We start from the raw sequence: 16,389 nt of genomic DNA, 5'->3' as shown, positions 1-16,389 counted from the left end.
GCGCTGAGCAGACAGAGTGGGAGAACGCGTCCTCGCCCGCCGGCCAGGAGGCCCCGGAGCTGGCCCATGGGGAGCAGGCGCCCGGTGCCGGCCACGACGACCGCCACCGCCCGCGCCGCGACCGGCCGGTGAAGCCCAGGTAAGCGCCAGGAGCGCGCCGTCTGGGGACACTCGTGGCGGGGGATTTCTGAGCCGAGCCTGCGGTGCCCGTACGGAGTGTGTTCCCCGTGCCCCTCTGGGCTGGGCCACACATTCTGACACCTGAAAGTTAGGAAGCCCGACGCGGCCAGACCACGGCGGAGCGGTGGCTCCAGAAAACCTGGGCGCCCTCTGCCACTGCGCCGTCACCTCCCGCCTGGGGCTTCGTCGCTCTGGCCGAAGGGACCGCGCCAAGGCAGCGCTGCCGCTCTAGTGCCACCTGTCATCCTGGTCCCTTGCACGCACGTTCAATTTTCCCTCCCTTGCCTCTCTCTGGGGCCCAGCCCGCTTTCCCCGCCTCCTTCCCTCTCCCCTCCCCGCCAGGCTGAAGTTTCCAGCGGCGGTGGCGGCTGCCCTGGCACTGCTGGCTGGGCTAGGGCAGCTTGACCCATCCAGCTGAGGCTTCTTAATCCCCCTCCCCTGTGCCGGCGCGCTCTTCCCACTGGGGGCCAGGGCGGGGTTCCTAGCCCCCAGCAGTTGTCCTGGGACTCTGCTTGAGAAGCCGAGAAACTGCAGGGCTCTGGGAAGAGGCTGACTCAGGGCCGCCCAGGTGTAGAGAGAGACACAGCCAGCGGCCCTGGCTGGCAGCCTTCCCCAGCGACTCCAGCCTGCCAGGCCTGCACTTCCCACGGCTACAAGCCTGGCTGGGGCTGTAGGCTAGGGTTGGGCTAGCAGCACCCCCAAAACCACGGATTGCAGGATGGGAAGAATCCTCTGAGCTGACCCAAGCCTCAAGGGCACACTGAGGCCCAGAGGAGTGACATGATTTGCCCAAGGCCATACAGCATAGGACAGAGTCAGGCTCAGGATCCAGCCTTTTTCTTCGTTCAGTGCCTTCCACTTTCTGTCCTCCCTCATGGGTCGTGAGCAGATTCCTAGCTTGGTGAGGCCAGGACATGCCCTACTAGCAATGGCAGCCTCCGCTGAGGGGCACTGGCCCAGGTGGAATTTGGGGAAGGGGTAACATCCCCACCCTGGAGGAGCAAGATGCGTCTGGCTGCATGTGGAGAGGCAGCATGGTGCCCAGTTGTGGGCTGGCACTTGCCTTACTGGTTTGAGCTGCCTCGGTGCTGCCAGGGCGGTGCCCACTCTGTGCCAGGCTGTAAGGTGCTTGGGACATGTGCCCCAGAAGCTCATGCTTTGATGGTTATGCTCCAGGGACCCCCCTCTGGGAGAGCCCCATGAGGGCAGGAGAGTGATGGAGAGTACGCCCAGCTTCCTGAAGGGCACCCCAACCTGGGAGAAGACGGCCCCAGAGAACGGCATCGTGAGACAGGAGCCCGGCAGCCCGCCTCGAGATGGACTGCACCATGGGCCGCTGTGCCTGGGAGAGCCTGCTCCCTTTTGGAGGGGCGTCCTGAGCACCCCAGACTCCTGGCTTCCCCCTGGCTTCCCCCAGGGCCCCAAGGACATGCTCCCACTTGTGGAGGGCGAGGGCCCCCAGAATGGGGAGAGGAAGGTCAACTGGCTGGGCAGCAAAGAGGGACTGCGCTGGAAGGAGGCCATGCTTACCCATCCGCTGGCATTCTGCGGGCCAGCGTGCCCACCTCGCTGTGGCCCCCTGATGCCTGAGCATAGTGGTGGCCATCTCAAGAGTGACCCTGTGGCCTTCCGGCCCTGGCACTGCCCTTTCCTTCTGGAGACCAAGATCCTGGAGCGAGCTCCCTTCTGGGTGCCCACCTGCTTGCCACCCTACCTAGTGTCTGGCCTGCCCCCAGAGCGTCCATGTGACTGGGCCCTGACCCCGCACCCCTGCGTATACTCCGGGGGCCAGCCCAAAGTGCCCTCTGCCTTCAGCTTAGGCAGCAAGGTGAGTGCAGGGGCAGAGAGGGTACCTGTGGCTCTGGCCTTGTAAAGTAGCTCGGTGGTCCCCAAGGTGCCCTTCCACTGTGATGAAAAGAGAAGGCAGCACCGAGGTAGAGGGGTCTATCAGCTTGGAGCTGTCCCAGGCCCCACAGTCAACCCCAAGCAAGCCCTACCCTGAGCAGCTCCATCTCTCTAGGCCTCCCCTGCCCTCAGGTCATTGCAGCCACTGACTCACCCATTGTCTGCCTAGGATAAGGTCCTGGGAACTGTGGCCTTGGAATGTGTGGCTTGTCCTGGGAGGAGATGGGTAGGCAGACAAGGGCCCTCTGAGAGTGGGATGTGCAGGGGACCCCATGGCCCATGTCTAGGGTACCTCCTCCATAGATGACTCCCACTCCCAGGGATGAGATGTTAAAACACTTAAAACTCAGTATGGCACAGGACACCAAATGGCCCAAACAGACCCCAGATGCCCTTTGGCTGTGCCAGGCATTCACTCTTTAGTTCTTAGACTTCCTTGTGGGGAAGTCTGAGAAATCCTGGGGGAGGAGGTGGGGGTTGCCAGGACAGTGTCGGAGGCACTCCAGAGACCTAGGGCAGTGTTGTTTATTAATCAGAATGTGAGGGCTTCAGTATTCTCCCCTTCCTTCTTGCTTGTCAGTTCTGCCCATCCATTTAGGCACGGGGAGCCCAAGTCAGCTGAAGCGTAACACTTTCTCCCCTCTTTAGGGCTTTTACTACAAGGATCCGAGCATTCCCAGGTTGGCAAAGGAGCCCTTGGCAGCTGCGGAACCTGGGTTGTTTGGCTTAAATCCTGGTGGGCACCTGCAGAGAGCCGGGGAGGCCGAACGCCCTTCACTGCACCAGAGGGATGGAGAGATGGGAGCTGGCCGGCAGCAGAATCCTTGCCCACTCTTCCTGGGGCAGCCAGACACTGTGCCCCGGACCTCCTGGCCCGCTTGTCCCCCAGGCCTTGCTCATAGTCTTGGCAACGTCTGGGCTGGGCCAGGCGATGGGAACCTTGGGTACCAGCTGGGGCCACCAGCAACACCAAGGTGCCCCTCTCCCGAGCCGCCTGTCACCCAGCGGGGCTGCTGTTCATCCTACCCACCCACTAAAGGTGGGGGTCTTGGCCCTTGTGGGAAGTGCCAGGAGGGCCTGGAGGGGGGTGCCAGTGGAGCCAGCGAACCCAGCGAGGAAGTGAACAAGGCCTCTGGCCCCAGGGCCTGCCCCCTCAGCCACCACACCAAGCTGAAGAAGACATGGCTCACACGGCACTCGGAGCAGTTTGAATGTCCACGCGGCTGCCCTGAGGTCGAGGAGAGGCCGGTTGCTCGGCTCCGGGCCCTCAAAAGGGCAGGCAGCCCCGAGGTCCAGGGAGCAATGGGCAGTCCAGCCCCCAAGCGGCCACCGGACCCTTTCCCAGGCACTGCAGAACAGGGGGCTGGGGGTTGGCAGGAGGTGCGGGACACATCGATAGGGAACAAGGAGGTGGACTCGGGACAGCATGATGAGCAGAAAGGTAAGGGGGCCAGGAGGGGCTGCAGGCCCTGCGTGGGAGGGGGCAGCCGGGGCTGGGGCTTCGCATGGGGCGGGGTCTGTAGGCTTTATGAGTGGACCACAACCAGTGGTCAGGCTCCCACCTGGATCGCGAGGGCTCTCTGGGAGTTCCTCAGCATCTCCAGGCCAGAGCCTTCCAGCAAGTATCTTCTACCTCTGTCTCCTCCCAAGCCCTGGTGTGTTGGTGGCAGTATAATGGCATAGTTCAGAGCATGGCTCTGGAGCCAGAGTGCCTCGTCCCTGACTTTGCTGATTGGTAGCTGTGTGACCTCGGATGAGTTGCTTCGCCTCTCTGGGCCTCAGTTACTTCATCTATAAAATGGGGAAGAAGACGGCACCTACCTCAGGAAGACTGCTGCAAAAATTAAATGCTAGAATGATTCATAGCAAGGGCTTGGAAGAATTCCTGGCACCCAGTGAACACTCAGTAAATGTTCACCGTGATGACTGCATGTGCCACAAATCCCTGTTTGGGGATTGCTTGTCCTGAAGGATCCCTTGTCCTGCCCCAGGAACGGCTGCTCTCTTGGCCAGGTGGAGCTGGAGACTCAGTTTGGACTCTGCCAGTGTTAGGGCTCTGGGCGCACCCTGGAGTCACTTGCTACACTGTGCCCTCCACGGAGGACCCTGGCACTGCCGGCCCCAGCCTTAGTTCTTTGGGATCACTTCAGTTTTTTCAGCTTCCTGGACGGCTGGGTGTGGGTCAGCTCTCTCCGTGGCCTTGCCCAAATGCCCCTGCACCTGGCATGGGCCTGTCTGTGCCCTCTGCCCAGGGCTCTGCCCTGGCTGGGAATTTGTTGGCCCCTTCGCCTTCTTGGGTTACTGCACCTGTGGCCTGTGTCGAAACTCTCTGGCCCTTCTCACCTTCCGGCGCCCTCCATCCACGTTGGGATTGTCTCCTCATGTCACGCAGCCAGTGGTATCACTAAGTCCTCAGTGGAGCTATCCAAAGTCTACACTGGCTGGATCCTGCACTTGTGTCAGGACGATCGCCCCAGCTGCCCAAAGCCTTGGGCTCAACACACCAGACAACCTCTTCGCTCGGCTGCCGGTCCATGTCACGGCATCCTCAGACTCCCTGCTCAGCCTTGCGTGCGAGCCTTCCACCTGCCTGGTCCACTCTTGCTGGTTCTGAATTAGGCTTCAGAGACCTGGGGCGAGGAACTGGGCTGGCTCTGAGTGTGGATGGGGTGGGCGCTAAGGTGAGGAATGGGGTTCTCAGCAGCCCAGGAAACCCAGATTCCTGACCTCTGCATTGTCCCCTCAGGACCCCAAGATGGCCAGGCCAGTCTCCAGGACCCGGGACTTCAGGACATACCATGCCTGGCTCTCCCTGCAAAACTGGCTCAATGCCAAAGTTGTGCCCAGGCAGCTGGAGAGGGAGGAGGGCACACCTGCCACTCTCAGCAAGTGCGGAGGTGAGCCATTGCCCCTGGACACCTCCAGTGCCCCCCCGCCAGGGCTCCCTGCTCACCTCCCCCTGCCCTCTCTCCAGATCACCTCTGGGAGGGGAGCCGCAGCAGGAGGAAGACACAGCCGCCAACTCCAGCTCTGAGGAAGGCCCAGGGTCCGGCCCTGACAGCCGGCTCAGCACAGGCCTCGCCAAGCACCTGCTCAGTGGTTTGGGGGACCGACTGTGCCGCCTGCTGCGGAGGGAGCGGGAGGCCCTGGCTTGGGCCCAGCGGGAAGGTGAACAGGACCTCCTGGGTCTGCATGGGGTCTCTGTGTGGGGAGCCCCAGGTGTCCCTCCCCTGACCCCACCCACACTGCCAGCTCCTAGACCAAAGGCAACCTCAGAAGAGCCCCTGGCCTGGGTGGGGACATCAGGAAGGTGTCAAACTGGGTACAGCCCAGTTCTCTGGGAGTTTTTGGGCTTGTTGGGAAAACAAGAATGAGTGCCAAGTATCTGCAAGGCACTGGGAGGTCGGGGAGCTCCTGAGGGCTTGGGGGTCAGGCGAAGCTCCCGGGCCTGGAGGGCTGACAGGACCTGGGCTAAGGTCCCCTCTGGCTGCAGGCGCTCCCTTCGGTCGCCCTTCCGCAGCAGAGAGAGTTCCTTATAAGCATACAGCCCTGGGCTGCTGGTCAGTCTTTGGGTGGAGACCCCCAGGGCTCCCTCTTGCCCCAGACAGGCCAGACCCCTTGGTGCATCTTCAGCAGGCTCCCTGTTGGCTCCTGCCACTCCCAGCCTGGGTTCCCAGCACACACGCCACCCATCCTTCCCTTCCCGGCTCCCTGGAGCTTGTCATCCCCTCGGGCCTTGGCACTGGCTGTCCCTGTGTCTGGAATGCCCTGCTCCTCCCTTTCTACGTGGTGAATGAAAACTTACTCATCCTCTGGGGCCCACTTGGGAAGCTCTCCTGCATTCCCATCCTCACCCTTCCCTGGCATTTTCCGTCTCCAGCACCCGCCTCGTGGTGCCACAGTCATCGCTGTATTTATGGGTCCATCTCCCTACCTGGAATGTGTGCACTGCGAGGCAGGGGCAAGTCCTAACCACCTCTGAGGCCCCTGCACCCAAAGGCAAGGCGTTCGTTGAATTGTACTCAGCGACACCTTTTCCACCTACCAACAATGGCTTAGTCTGATACTTGGTTCTTAGAAAACCCCACTCCTGGCTGGGCACAGTGGCTCACGCCTGTAATCCCAGCACTTTGGGAGGCCGAGGTGGGAGGATCACTTGAGTCCAGGAGATGGAGGCTGCAGTGAGCTGTAATCACACCACTGTACTCCAGCCTAGATGACAGAGTGAGACCCTATCTCAAAACAACGACAACAAAGTCTCCTGGAGGAAATGGCACCTGAGCATGGTTACCATTTCTGGTAGCACCTAGGGCTTGGAGGGAAGGAGGTGGAGGAAAGAATGTGCTAGAAGTGGTGTGGATTAGTAATTCAGGGCCAGTGGGGAAGTCCCTGGGGGCAGAGCTGGGTGTGGGGCAGGAATGGTGGAGCTGAGGCCTCCACTGTCCCTGGAAGGCTTTGCTGGAGAGGATAGTTTCTACAAGGAGGCTGACAGGGCTGTGGAGTAAGCAGGGGGTAGCTGTCGAGGGGCCTGTCTCCCTTCCCTGGGGGAGCCCTCTCCATGGAAGCTGCTCCTTGCTTCTCCTGCCCCTCCTTGGATCCTTCCCACGTGAAGCCTTCCATTGGGGCCTGTTGCCTTCACCCTCTGACCCTGTTCTCTCCGTGGTCAGCAGGCCAAGGGCCAGCCGTGACAGAGGACAGCCCAGGCATTCCACGCTGCTGCAGCCGTTGCCACCATGGACTCTTCAACACCCACTGGCGATGTCCCCGCTGCAGCCACCGGCTGTGTGTGGCCTGTGGTCGTGTGGCAGGCACTGGGCGGGCCAGGGAGAAAGCAGGTAGGAGAGGGGCTGGGGGTGGGAGGGCAGGATGGAGCCCTCAGGGGGACTGCTGCAAGCCTGTGGTCATTCGTTGGCTGCCTCTCCCCAAAAAGCCCCCTACCCACTGCGCAGCCCCAGCCTCAGCCACCATGGCTCAATGCCCTTAGAGCAGACTTCCCCTCTCTGCAGATCAGAGGACCATGCCTGCGTCCTTGACCACCCTTAAACAAAGGCGAGTGTGCCCACTCGGTGTCTCCCACTCTGTTCAGCTGGCACCTTTTAAAACCTGCTGTAACACTGTGAAGTGGGTATTACTGCTTTTGTTTTCCAGATAAGAAAAACTCAGAGGATAAGCGACTTGTCCAAGGTCACACAGTTAGTAACGTGTTGCAGCCAGGACTTAGACTCAGGTCTTCTGATTTCATCCTGTTCTTTTCATAGTTCTCAGCTTTCTTTCCCTTGGCTCAAGTTGGCCACGGGAGAGCTTGAAATTTCCCTGTGTTCCAGTAGGGATGACCAAAAAGAGCTCCAGGGTCAGATACATTTTAGAACATTGTCTTCCACATGGTTAGCCTAAGGGCCTGCAAAGCCTCTCAGCACGTTAAAGGCTGTGCATTCTACAAGCAAAGAATGCTGTGTCTCTATGTGACCCAGGTTTCCCAGAAAGCACGAGTTTTGTGGACTATTGAGTCCCCTGATTTAGATATCATGTCCTGACCTTCTCTGACCTTAACCTGTGATTACCTTGATTTCTGGACCTGCAGCTTTTCCCTTCCTGCCCCACAGGCTTTCAGGAGCAGTCCACGGAGGAGTGCACGCAGGAGGCTGGGCACGCTGCCTGTTCCCTGACGCTGACCCAGTTTGTCTCCAGCCAGGGTGAGCCATCTCGGAGGGGTGGGGCGTGCAGAGGTTGGGTCCTGAGGGAGACCAGCTTCCCGTCTGATTGTCCCTCCCCCCAGTGCCATGCCCTTCTGCTTGGCAAGGCCAAGCTGCCCGGGACTGCCTGTTGGTCTACACTCACCACCAACCTCCCTCTCCTGCCCACCCCCACCCCCAGCTTTGGCAGAGCTGAGCACTGCAATGCACCAGGTCTGGGTCAAGTTTGATATCCGGGGGCACTGCCCCTGCCAAGCTGATGCCCGGGTGTGGGCCCCCGGGGATGCAGGCCAGCAGGTAAGACCCAGGGCATGTCACCGGTTGGGTATCGTGCCTGCAAATGGCTGACCTTTGCAGGGGTTTGGCTCCCCCTTTTTTTTGGTGGGGATGAAGAGAGAGAAGCCTGTGGGATCAGGCTACTTCCCACCTTGGGGATCAGGAGCCATGCATGATCTCCAGCGCTGGCCCCTCCCACCCCCATGACCTGGAGGTCCTCACCCCCTGCCTTCCTGGAGCATATCCGCCCTACTCTGCATATTCTTGTTCAGTGCTTGCCACATCGTGCTAGAGGTGCTTGTTGGTATGGCCGGGTCCCCAGGCCATGGTTCCTTCAGGTGGAGCGTTGGCCCGCCTTCTCAGTATCCCGGCACCTAACACCTAGCAGGCGCTCAATGTGCATTCTGCAAAGTTTTTATGAAGTTCATGTTCTTATTATAAAAGTCATCCATTCAAAATAAATAGTTCACTGAATGCATTTTGGGTGCCAGACACTGTGTTATATACCCATTGTGGAAAATTTGGAAAATACAGACAAGTATAAGGAAGAAAATGACGATGACCTTAATGCTACCATTAGTTTTGACATATTTATTTCCAGCCATTTGTCTATTTTAGTAGACTATAGCCCCTATCATAGGTAGAAGTCCATGAGCAACTTTTTTCCACCTAATGTTATATCCTATAGCATTTTGCTCCTATAAACACGATTTTAGGACTGACAAGAGTCCATTGTTCATTCTTGTGGATTCTGTTGAATTGTGTCTGCCATTTTAAAATCTCTGGTTGGATTGGGGGGGTGGTGGATGGGTTTAACAGAAGGAATCGACACAGAAAACGCCCCCAACTCCACAACCTTCCTGCAATGGCGACACCCACAGGACCAAGAGCATCAAAGAGGGTGAGCGGCTCCTCTTGCCCCTCGGCCTGTGCAAGAGGGAGGCTGGGCCAGAGTTTGAGGCAGGAGGGGACAGTCGCGGAAGTCTCCAGGGACTTTAGCAACCCCCCCCCCACCGGCCCCCAATAATCTCCACTACTCCCCTCAGGACACGCCTCCAAACACCTTCTTTGGCCAGACCCCCCTCTGAACCCCTCTTTTTAGAGGCTCTGGAGCTGCCTGCAGGAAAAGCAGTAGAACGGGGAGACCCAGAGCAGAGCTGAGGTGGGGGATGCTGGCTGGGGAGAGAGTGGGCTCAGCCAGGAAGAGAGGGAAGAGCAGCATGGGCAAGAGGGCCTCGAGGGGAAGAGGAGGGACCAAACGCGAAGCCCCCCACCATATTCCTCCCTGACAGAGACCCCCGATTCCGCTGAGACCCCAGCAGAGGACCGTGCTGGCCGAGGGCCCCTGCCTTGTCCTTCTCTCTGCGAACTGCTGGCTTCTACCGCGGTCAAACTCTGCTTGGGCCATGAGCGAATACACATGGCCTTCGCCCCCGTCACTCCGGCCCTGCCCAGTGTGAGTGAGGGCACGGAGGGAGGGCTAGGAGCCAGGGGACCAGAGGCTGGACCTGCCCTCCCTGTGGGGCCCAGTGGGTCCTAAGCCCCTGTGCCCCTCTCTGCAGGACGACCGCATCACCAACATCCTGGACAGCATTATCGCACAGGTGGTGGAACGGAAGATCCAGGAGAAAGCCCTGGGGCCGGGGCTTCGAGCTGGCCCGGGTCTGCGCAAGGGCCTGGGCCTGCCCCTCTCTCCAGTGCGGCCCCGGCTGCCTCCCCCAGGGGCTTTGCTGTGGCTGCAGGAGCCCCGGCCTTGGCCTCGGCGTGGCTTCCACCTCTTCCAGGAGCACTGGAGGCAGGGCCAGGTGAGGCGCCCCTCCCCACCCCTCCCAGCCCTGGCCACCCCACCTGCCCCTCGGGGCCTTGGTCCCTAGGCCCAGACAGACCCAGTGGCTCAGAGGGAGCAGGAGGGCTGTCCCTGAGCTGTTCTACTGCCCTTACAACATGCCCTTGCCTGGCCACGGCGGGCAACCTGGCCATTCTCCTCATGGCCTCCTTCCTTTCCCACCACAGCCTGTGTTGGTGTCAGGGATCCAAAGGACATTGCAGGGCAACCTGTGGGGGACAGAAGCTCTTGGGGCACTTGGAGGCCAGGTGCAGGCACTGAGCCCCCTCGGACCTCCCCAGCCCACCAGCCTGGGCAGCACAACATTCTGGGAGGGCTTCTCCTGGCCTGAGCGTAAGTGTCCCCAACACAGGGGAGAGGGAGCTGGGAGCCCAAGCCCTAGGGATCGGGTGGCAGAGGAGTCCCAGGGTGACCCCGAGGGGCTGGAAGCAGGTGTTGCTGCCACCGGGGCAGGGGCTTCAGGGCTGAGGAGGCCAATGGCCATTCTGTCTCCTGTAGTTCGCCCAAAGTCAGACGAGGGCTCTGTCCTCCTGCTGCACCGAGCTTTGGGGGATGAGGACACCAGCAGGTGTGTATGTCACCAAGGGCCAGCCCTACCTCCCCGCCACCGCAGGCCCCGCCTGGTTCAGCCCTCCCCTCCTCCTCTGCCCCCAACCCCCACCCCGTGGTCCCTGGTACTCTCATGTTTGCCCTCTGGGAGTTACCCGGGTGGTGGGGGGGCTTTGATGGGGTCTCTGGTGCCCAGGTTGGGCCTGCTGGGCATGACCCCCTACCCTGACAGGGTGGAGAACCTAGCTGCCAGTCTGCCACTTCCGGAGTACTGCGCCCTCCATGGAAAACTCAACCTGGCTTCCTACCTCCCACCGGGCCTTGCCCTGCGTCCACTGGAGCCCCAGCTCTGGGCAGCCTATGGTGAGTGTCCCTCCACTCCTGCCCAGTCTCTACTCCCATGCCTGTCTGCCTGTCATCTCGGGGCACACGAGTGTCTGTGCCAAGGCCCTGGGGCCTGAAGTGCTTCTCTCATTCCATTTCTTTCTTTCTTTTTTTTTGTTGTTGAGACGGAGTTTCGCTCTTGTTGCCCAGGCTGGAGTGCAATGGCACTATCTCGGCTCACCGCAACCTCCGCCTCCCAGGTTCAAGCAATTCTCCTGCCTCAGCCTCCCAAGTAGCTGGGATTACAGGCATGCACCACCACGCCCGGCTAATTTTTTCTATTTTTAGTAGAGAGGGGGTTTCTCCATGTTGAGGCTGGTCTCAAACTCCTGACCTCAGGTGATCTGCCCGCCTGGGCCTCCCAGAGTGCTAGGATTACAGGCGTGAGCAACCGCGCCTGGCTCTCTGATTCCATTTCTAACTGTTCTTTCTCTATTGCCATGCAGGTGTGAGCCCGCACCGGGGACACCTGGGGACCAAGAACCTCTGTGTGGAGGTGGCCGACCTGGTCAGCATCCTGGTGCACGCCGACGCACCACTGCCTGCCTGGCACCGGGCACAGAAAGGTAGGTCCTCGGCCAGAGGCAGGAGCGGGGACAAGCTACAGAGGTGAGTGTCTGTCGCCACCAGCCCTGGGCCTGCCTGAGCGCTCTTTCCTCCTCAGACTTCCTTTCAGGCCTGGACGGGGAGGGGCTCTGGTCTCCGGGCAGCCAGGTCAGCACTGTGTGGCACGTGTTCCGGGCACAGGACGCCCAGCGCATCCGCCGCTTTCTCCAGATGGTGAGGAGGCAGCCGGGAGCCCTCCCCTTCCCCCCGCCCAGCCCTAGAAGCTCGTCCAGTCCCACCCCAGTGTGCGGTCCCGTGTGCTCGCTCCCCGCCCCACGCCCTCAGGTGAGCTGCACAGACCCAACTCGCACAGACAGGTGCAGAGAAGGCAGAGGGGACCCGGAGTTCTGCCGTGGGGCCCAGAGAAGGGGCAGGGGCTGCGGCAGGAGAGCCTGGACCTGATGATGAAATGAGAGCACCAGCTGCCCGAGGCTGGACGTGGTGCTAGGGCCTTAGGCACAATTATCTGTTACCCGTCTCAGCCCCCCGCCCCATGAGGCAGGCACTGCTCCTTTCCCATTGGCAGATGAGAACACTGAAGCTCAGTGGCAGGGCTGGGATCTGAGCTTCTGTCTGTCATGGCCCCAGGTCACTACTCTATGCTCTTCCTGGAGGCAGGCAGCCTCCTCTCCCTTCTGAGACTCCGTCCGGCTGCCCCCCTTTTGGTATTTGCATCTTGTTAGGGGAGACTGCCTGGAGGAGATGCTCCCGGAGGGGCTAGCAAGGAAGGGGGCTGAGGGAAGTGGAGGGAGAGATGGGTCAGGTGAGGAGCCAGGGAAGGGGAAGGTGATGGGGTGGGCTAGAGGCAAGAAGCTTGAGGCGCAGGGGAGGAGAGAGTCCAGGGGTAAGGCGAGGGCAGCCCCGTGGTTCCAAGTCCAGCTGAGCCCTCATTATCCTGGGGAAAAGACTTCCACCTAGTGTCACCCCTCGCCAAGGCACACACACACACGGAGACGTGCAGAGGCCAGCATGGTGTGCACCCCTCCTGCCCACAGGCACACACATGTGTAGATACACACACAGATGCTGGGACACGCAGAGGGGAGCAGACAAGCACACCTCCACACACAGATGGCCTCTTCTGGGCTGGGTGTGGCTGGCCGTGGGCAGTCACCACGGCCCAACCCAGTGACTCACGGGGCAGGGCTGAGGGGCACAGTCTCCCTGGGTGGCCTGGGAAACACTGCTCAGCTCCAGGATGGACCTGAATCTCCAAGGGCAAAGGAATCTTGGCACCCAGCTGGGACTCCCCTAGGGTCCAATTTGCTTCACCAGCCTTCCCTTTCCCCACGGCCCCATCTTGCAGCCCTAAGCCCAGGGGCAATGGCTGAGGCCCTTGCCAAAGGGGGTGGATTGGGCTGGTGGTGGGTTGGAGCACGATGCTGGCGTCCCCTTTGCACATGTTCCCTGGGCACCTCTGGCCTCCGCGAGTCCCTGCCTGCCCAGAGAGCTCCCTGCTCTGGTTAGGCTCGTGAGGTCCCCGTAGCTGTGGCTGCTGCAGAGGCCTCGGCCTGGCCGGAAAGCCTGTTCACCTGCTGGCACTCAGAGCCTCGCAGTGGTCCTTCCCTTTTCTGCATCCGGAATCTTAGGGAGACCCTGATGAACACTTTGAGTTGTCTCCCCAGGGACATACAGCTCTCTCCTCATCCACCACTTAGCACACAATTCTGGCCATTCCAAAGACTTCAGATGAAGAAATCCTGGTAGACAGTTTATGAACTGAGATTATGCAGGATGTCTCCCTCGGATTTGCAGAAAGGGGTACCATTGAGAGAGGGAGCAGAGGGGCCGCAGTCACAGAGGCTGTTAAAGGCCTCCAGCCCCAGAAAAGCAGGGATTCAGTCTGCCCAACTGTAGGGCCTTGAATCCCTTCCTTCTAAGCTCCTTCCAGCCAAATGTGTGTTCTGCCAACCTGAGCTGCCCCAGTCCCAAACAAACTCAGCCATGCCCTCCCTGCCTGCCCTTCAAGACTTGACCCTTCGGCTCTTTTCTCCACCCCTGGCCTCTGGAAAGTCCATGCCCCATCCTCCTGCAGCCCTGCCCTTCCCTCCCCATCTCGCTCATTCCCCCTTCTCTTCTTTGAGGTGTGCCCGGCCGGGGCAGGCGCCCTGGAGCCTGGCGCCCCAGGCAGCTGCTACCTGGACGCAGGGCTGCGGCGGCGCCTGCGGGAGGAGTGGGGCGTGAGCTGCTGGACCCTGCTCCAGGCCCCCGGAGAGGCCGTGCTGGTGCCTGCAGGGGCTCCCCACCAGGTGCTTCCCAGCGGGCAGGGGCTCTGCGGGGAGATCAGGATGGCAGAAGCGACCCAATCAAGGCTGCAGGCATCCAACATCCCCTCAATACCCAAGAGCCAGGCAGGGCAGGGAGCCGCACGCTGCTGTGGGGAAGAGAAAACGGGGGAGCCAAGAGGCCTTGAAGTCACTGAGCCCAACTGGGACTGGCGCCAGAGTCCACTCCTGGTCTCCTGGGCATGCTGATGTCAGGGGGCTCGCAGGGAGACTTTAGGGTCTCTCCAGCAGTTCTGAGGCCCGGTTTTGGCCACAGGCTTTGAGGTGTCCAGTGGTGCATACAGGAATCTGCTCTCTGAGAGCCAGGGGTCGGGGGTGGGTGTCATTAGAGGAAGCGAACCTCAGGGACCAGGGGGACAGGGAGAGGATGTGTGATCTTGAGCCTCACTGTCCATGTCCCCCCGACACAGGTGCAGGGCCTGGTGAGCACAGTCAGCGTCACTCAGCACTTCCTCTCCCCTGAGACCTCTGCCCTCTCTGCTCAGCTCTGCCACCAGGGACCCAGCCTTCCCCCTGACTGCCACCTGCTTTATGCCCAGGTAAGTGGGATGTGGGCCAGCAGGCTGGGTGTGCTGCCCAAGCCTCCCACCTCCCTGTGCCACAGCTGCAGTGGACATAGCAGATCCCACCCTGTGCCAAGCAGGCAGCCACCCTGTGCAGGGGCAGAGTATTCCTTTTGTTTATTTTGTTTCATTTTGTTTTTTGAGATGGAGTCTTGCTCTGTCACCTAGGCTGGAGTGCAGTGGCACTATCTCAGCTCCCTGTAACCTCCGCCTCCTGGGTTCAAGTGATTCTCCTGCCTCAGCCTCCCAAGTAGCTGGGACTACAGGCGCCCACCACCATGCCTGGCTAAATTTTTTTGGGATTTTTAGTAGAGGTGGGGTTTCACCATGTTGGCCAGACTGGTGTCGAACTCCTGACCTCAAATGATCCACCCACCTTGGCCTCCCAAAGTGCTGGGATTACAGGTGTGAGCCACCGCATCTGGCCAGATATTCCTTTTAAGTAGGGTGGGGGACAGCGGGTGGGCCCAGGAATGTAGTTGAAAATGCTTTGTCCTCTCTCTTTTTCCTAGATGGACTGGGCTGTGTTCCAAGCAGTGAAGGTGGCCGTGGGGACATTACAGGAGGCCAAATAGAGGGATGCTAGGTGTCTGGGATCGGGGTGGGGACAGGTAGACCAGGTGCTCAGCCCAGGCACAACTTTAGCAGGGGATGACGCTAGGGGACTTGGGGATTTCTGGTCAACCCCAGAAGCACCACTCTGGGTACAAGCAGGGCACTCTGTTCCCCTCCCCCTTAAGCCAACAACCACAGTGCCACCAAGCTCACACCTGTCCTTCTCAGGCTGGCATCTCCCCCACCCTGTGCCCCTCTTCATGGTACCAGGCCCGCACTGGGGGCAATTGACTTCCTCCAATCCCCACTCCTCCGAGACCCAGGAGACAAACAGCCCTTCCTTGGGGAAACTTGGGAATCATTCTGGCTTAAACAACACCTCCTCCTGCTGCTCACTCCCACTGAGCCCACTCTACTGCCCCAGCTCCGTTTCTACCACCGCATCCTCACTGGGCTCACTGCAGGCATGCTGAACAAGGGGCCTCCAACCTTCTGCCCTCCTGCCAAAAGATCTGGGGAATGTGAGGAGAGGGTGGCATCAGGAGCTGCTCAGGCTTGGCGGAGGGAGCGGCATGGGCGATGTCACTCAGCCCCTTCCCGGTCTGCCCGCTTCCCTCCTTCATGATTTCCATTAAAGTCTGTTGTTTTGTGACTGCTGCCAGTGTGGTTGGCCCTGCCCCTGCAGGCCACATGGTCCAGGGAGGGAGGGGGACATGGAAATCTGCCTTAGAGACAAATGGAGTAGGGCAGCCCGGATCTGGGGCCCAAGGGACAGGACACCACTGCCTGCTCTTCGTCTGGGGCCTGGGGCCTTGCCTCTCACTGAGGAGACTTTGGGTGGGGTGGGGGGCTGTCCCCCGAAGATGCTCCTGAGTGCAAGAGCAGGCAAGGCAGAGTCCTGGGGCACAGCCAAGAGGTGACCTCCCTGTGCAGAGACTCCCGAGCCCTACTCCACCCAGCAAGCTCCAGTCCGCCCCATCTCTCCCGTCTACCTTGACCTGGAGATCCAGAAGTATGGCCCAGAAGAGCCCTTGCCCCGCCTGTCTGCCCTTGGTGGCAGTGGCCGTGGCTGACGCCAGGCCCAGCCACCCTGGGACTGAGCCTGACTGCTTCAGACAGCCGACCCCTCCTTGTCCCCGCTCCACGCCCGCAGCCTCCTGGTGGCGCTCCGCCCTCTCCCGCTTCCTTTGTGTATCTCAGCCCTACAAAGAAAAACACTCCCACTCTTGTCATACCTAATTGTTCCTGCTGTGGTTTGGGGAATTTTTTTTATTAAATAAAGTTTTTTATTATAAGTGTAATATACTTTCAGAACATTTAGAAAATAAGAAAGTCACCTTCTAGCCCATCATTACACACCTCCAACTACTATGAGTATTTTGGCGTATTCCCTCCCAGTGCTTTCCCCAAGGATTTGCTGTGCACATAGCTGGATTGCTGTGTTTTGTCCTTGGTTTCTTTCTTTCGACACCATATCATAATCATTTTCTGTGTTGCTACCTAATCTTCATTTTAAATGACTGCTTATATTCCATTAAGTGGCTTTG

General features: G+C 59.9%; 1 protein-coding gene across 5 annotated transcripts; it reads left to right on the top strand.

The window, feature by feature from the left end:
* The first annotated feature begins 54 nt into the window (after nucleotides 1-54).
* On the top strand, nucleotides 55-16,143 carry HR (HR lysine demethylase and nuclear receptor corepressor). 5 transcript variants are annotated; one of them, XM_519644.8, is made up of 19 exons: nucleotides 55-139; nucleotides 1,357-2,008; nucleotides 2,734-3,526; nucleotides 4,832-4,982; nucleotides 5,060-5,253; nucleotides 6,756-6,920; nucleotides 7,689-7,778; nucleotides 7,960-8,075; nucleotides 8,874-8,955; nucleotides 9,347-9,510; nucleotides 9,617-9,859; nucleotides 10,068-10,233; nucleotides 10,399-10,468; nucleotides 10,682-10,812; nucleotides 11,280-11,399; nucleotides 11,498-11,613; nucleotides 13,524-13,688; nucleotides 14,135-14,263; nucleotides 14,800-16,143. In XM_519644.8, exons 2-19 carry the CDS (start codon nucleotides 1,397-1,399, stop codon nucleotides 14,860-14,862), a joined length of 3,570 nt encoding a protein of 1,189 aa, XP_519644.4. In that variant the 5' UTR covers nucleotides 55-139; nucleotides 1,357-1,396; the 3' UTR covers nucleotides 14,863-16,143. The 5 variants fall into 5 exon arrangements, with proteins under 5 accessions (XP_519644.4, XP_009453246.3, XP_054513266.2 ...); XM_009454971.5 differs by having other exon boundaries at nucleotides 6,753-6,920; XM_054657291.2 differs by lacking the exon at nucleotides 13,524-13,688.
* Nucleotides 16,144-16,389: the final 246 nt, after the last annotated feature.

Source organism: Pan troglodytes, chromosome 7, assembly GCF_028858775.2.
Source record: "Pan troglodytes isolate AG18354 chromosome 7, NHGRI_mPanTro3-v2.0_pri, whole genome shotgun sequence".
Lineage (NCBI taxonomy): Eukaryota > Metazoa > Chordata > Mammalia > Primates > Hominidae > Pan > Pan troglodytes.
The sequence above is the reverse complement of the archived record's forward strand: the minus strand, read 5'-3'. Positions and strand labels throughout refer to the sequence as shown.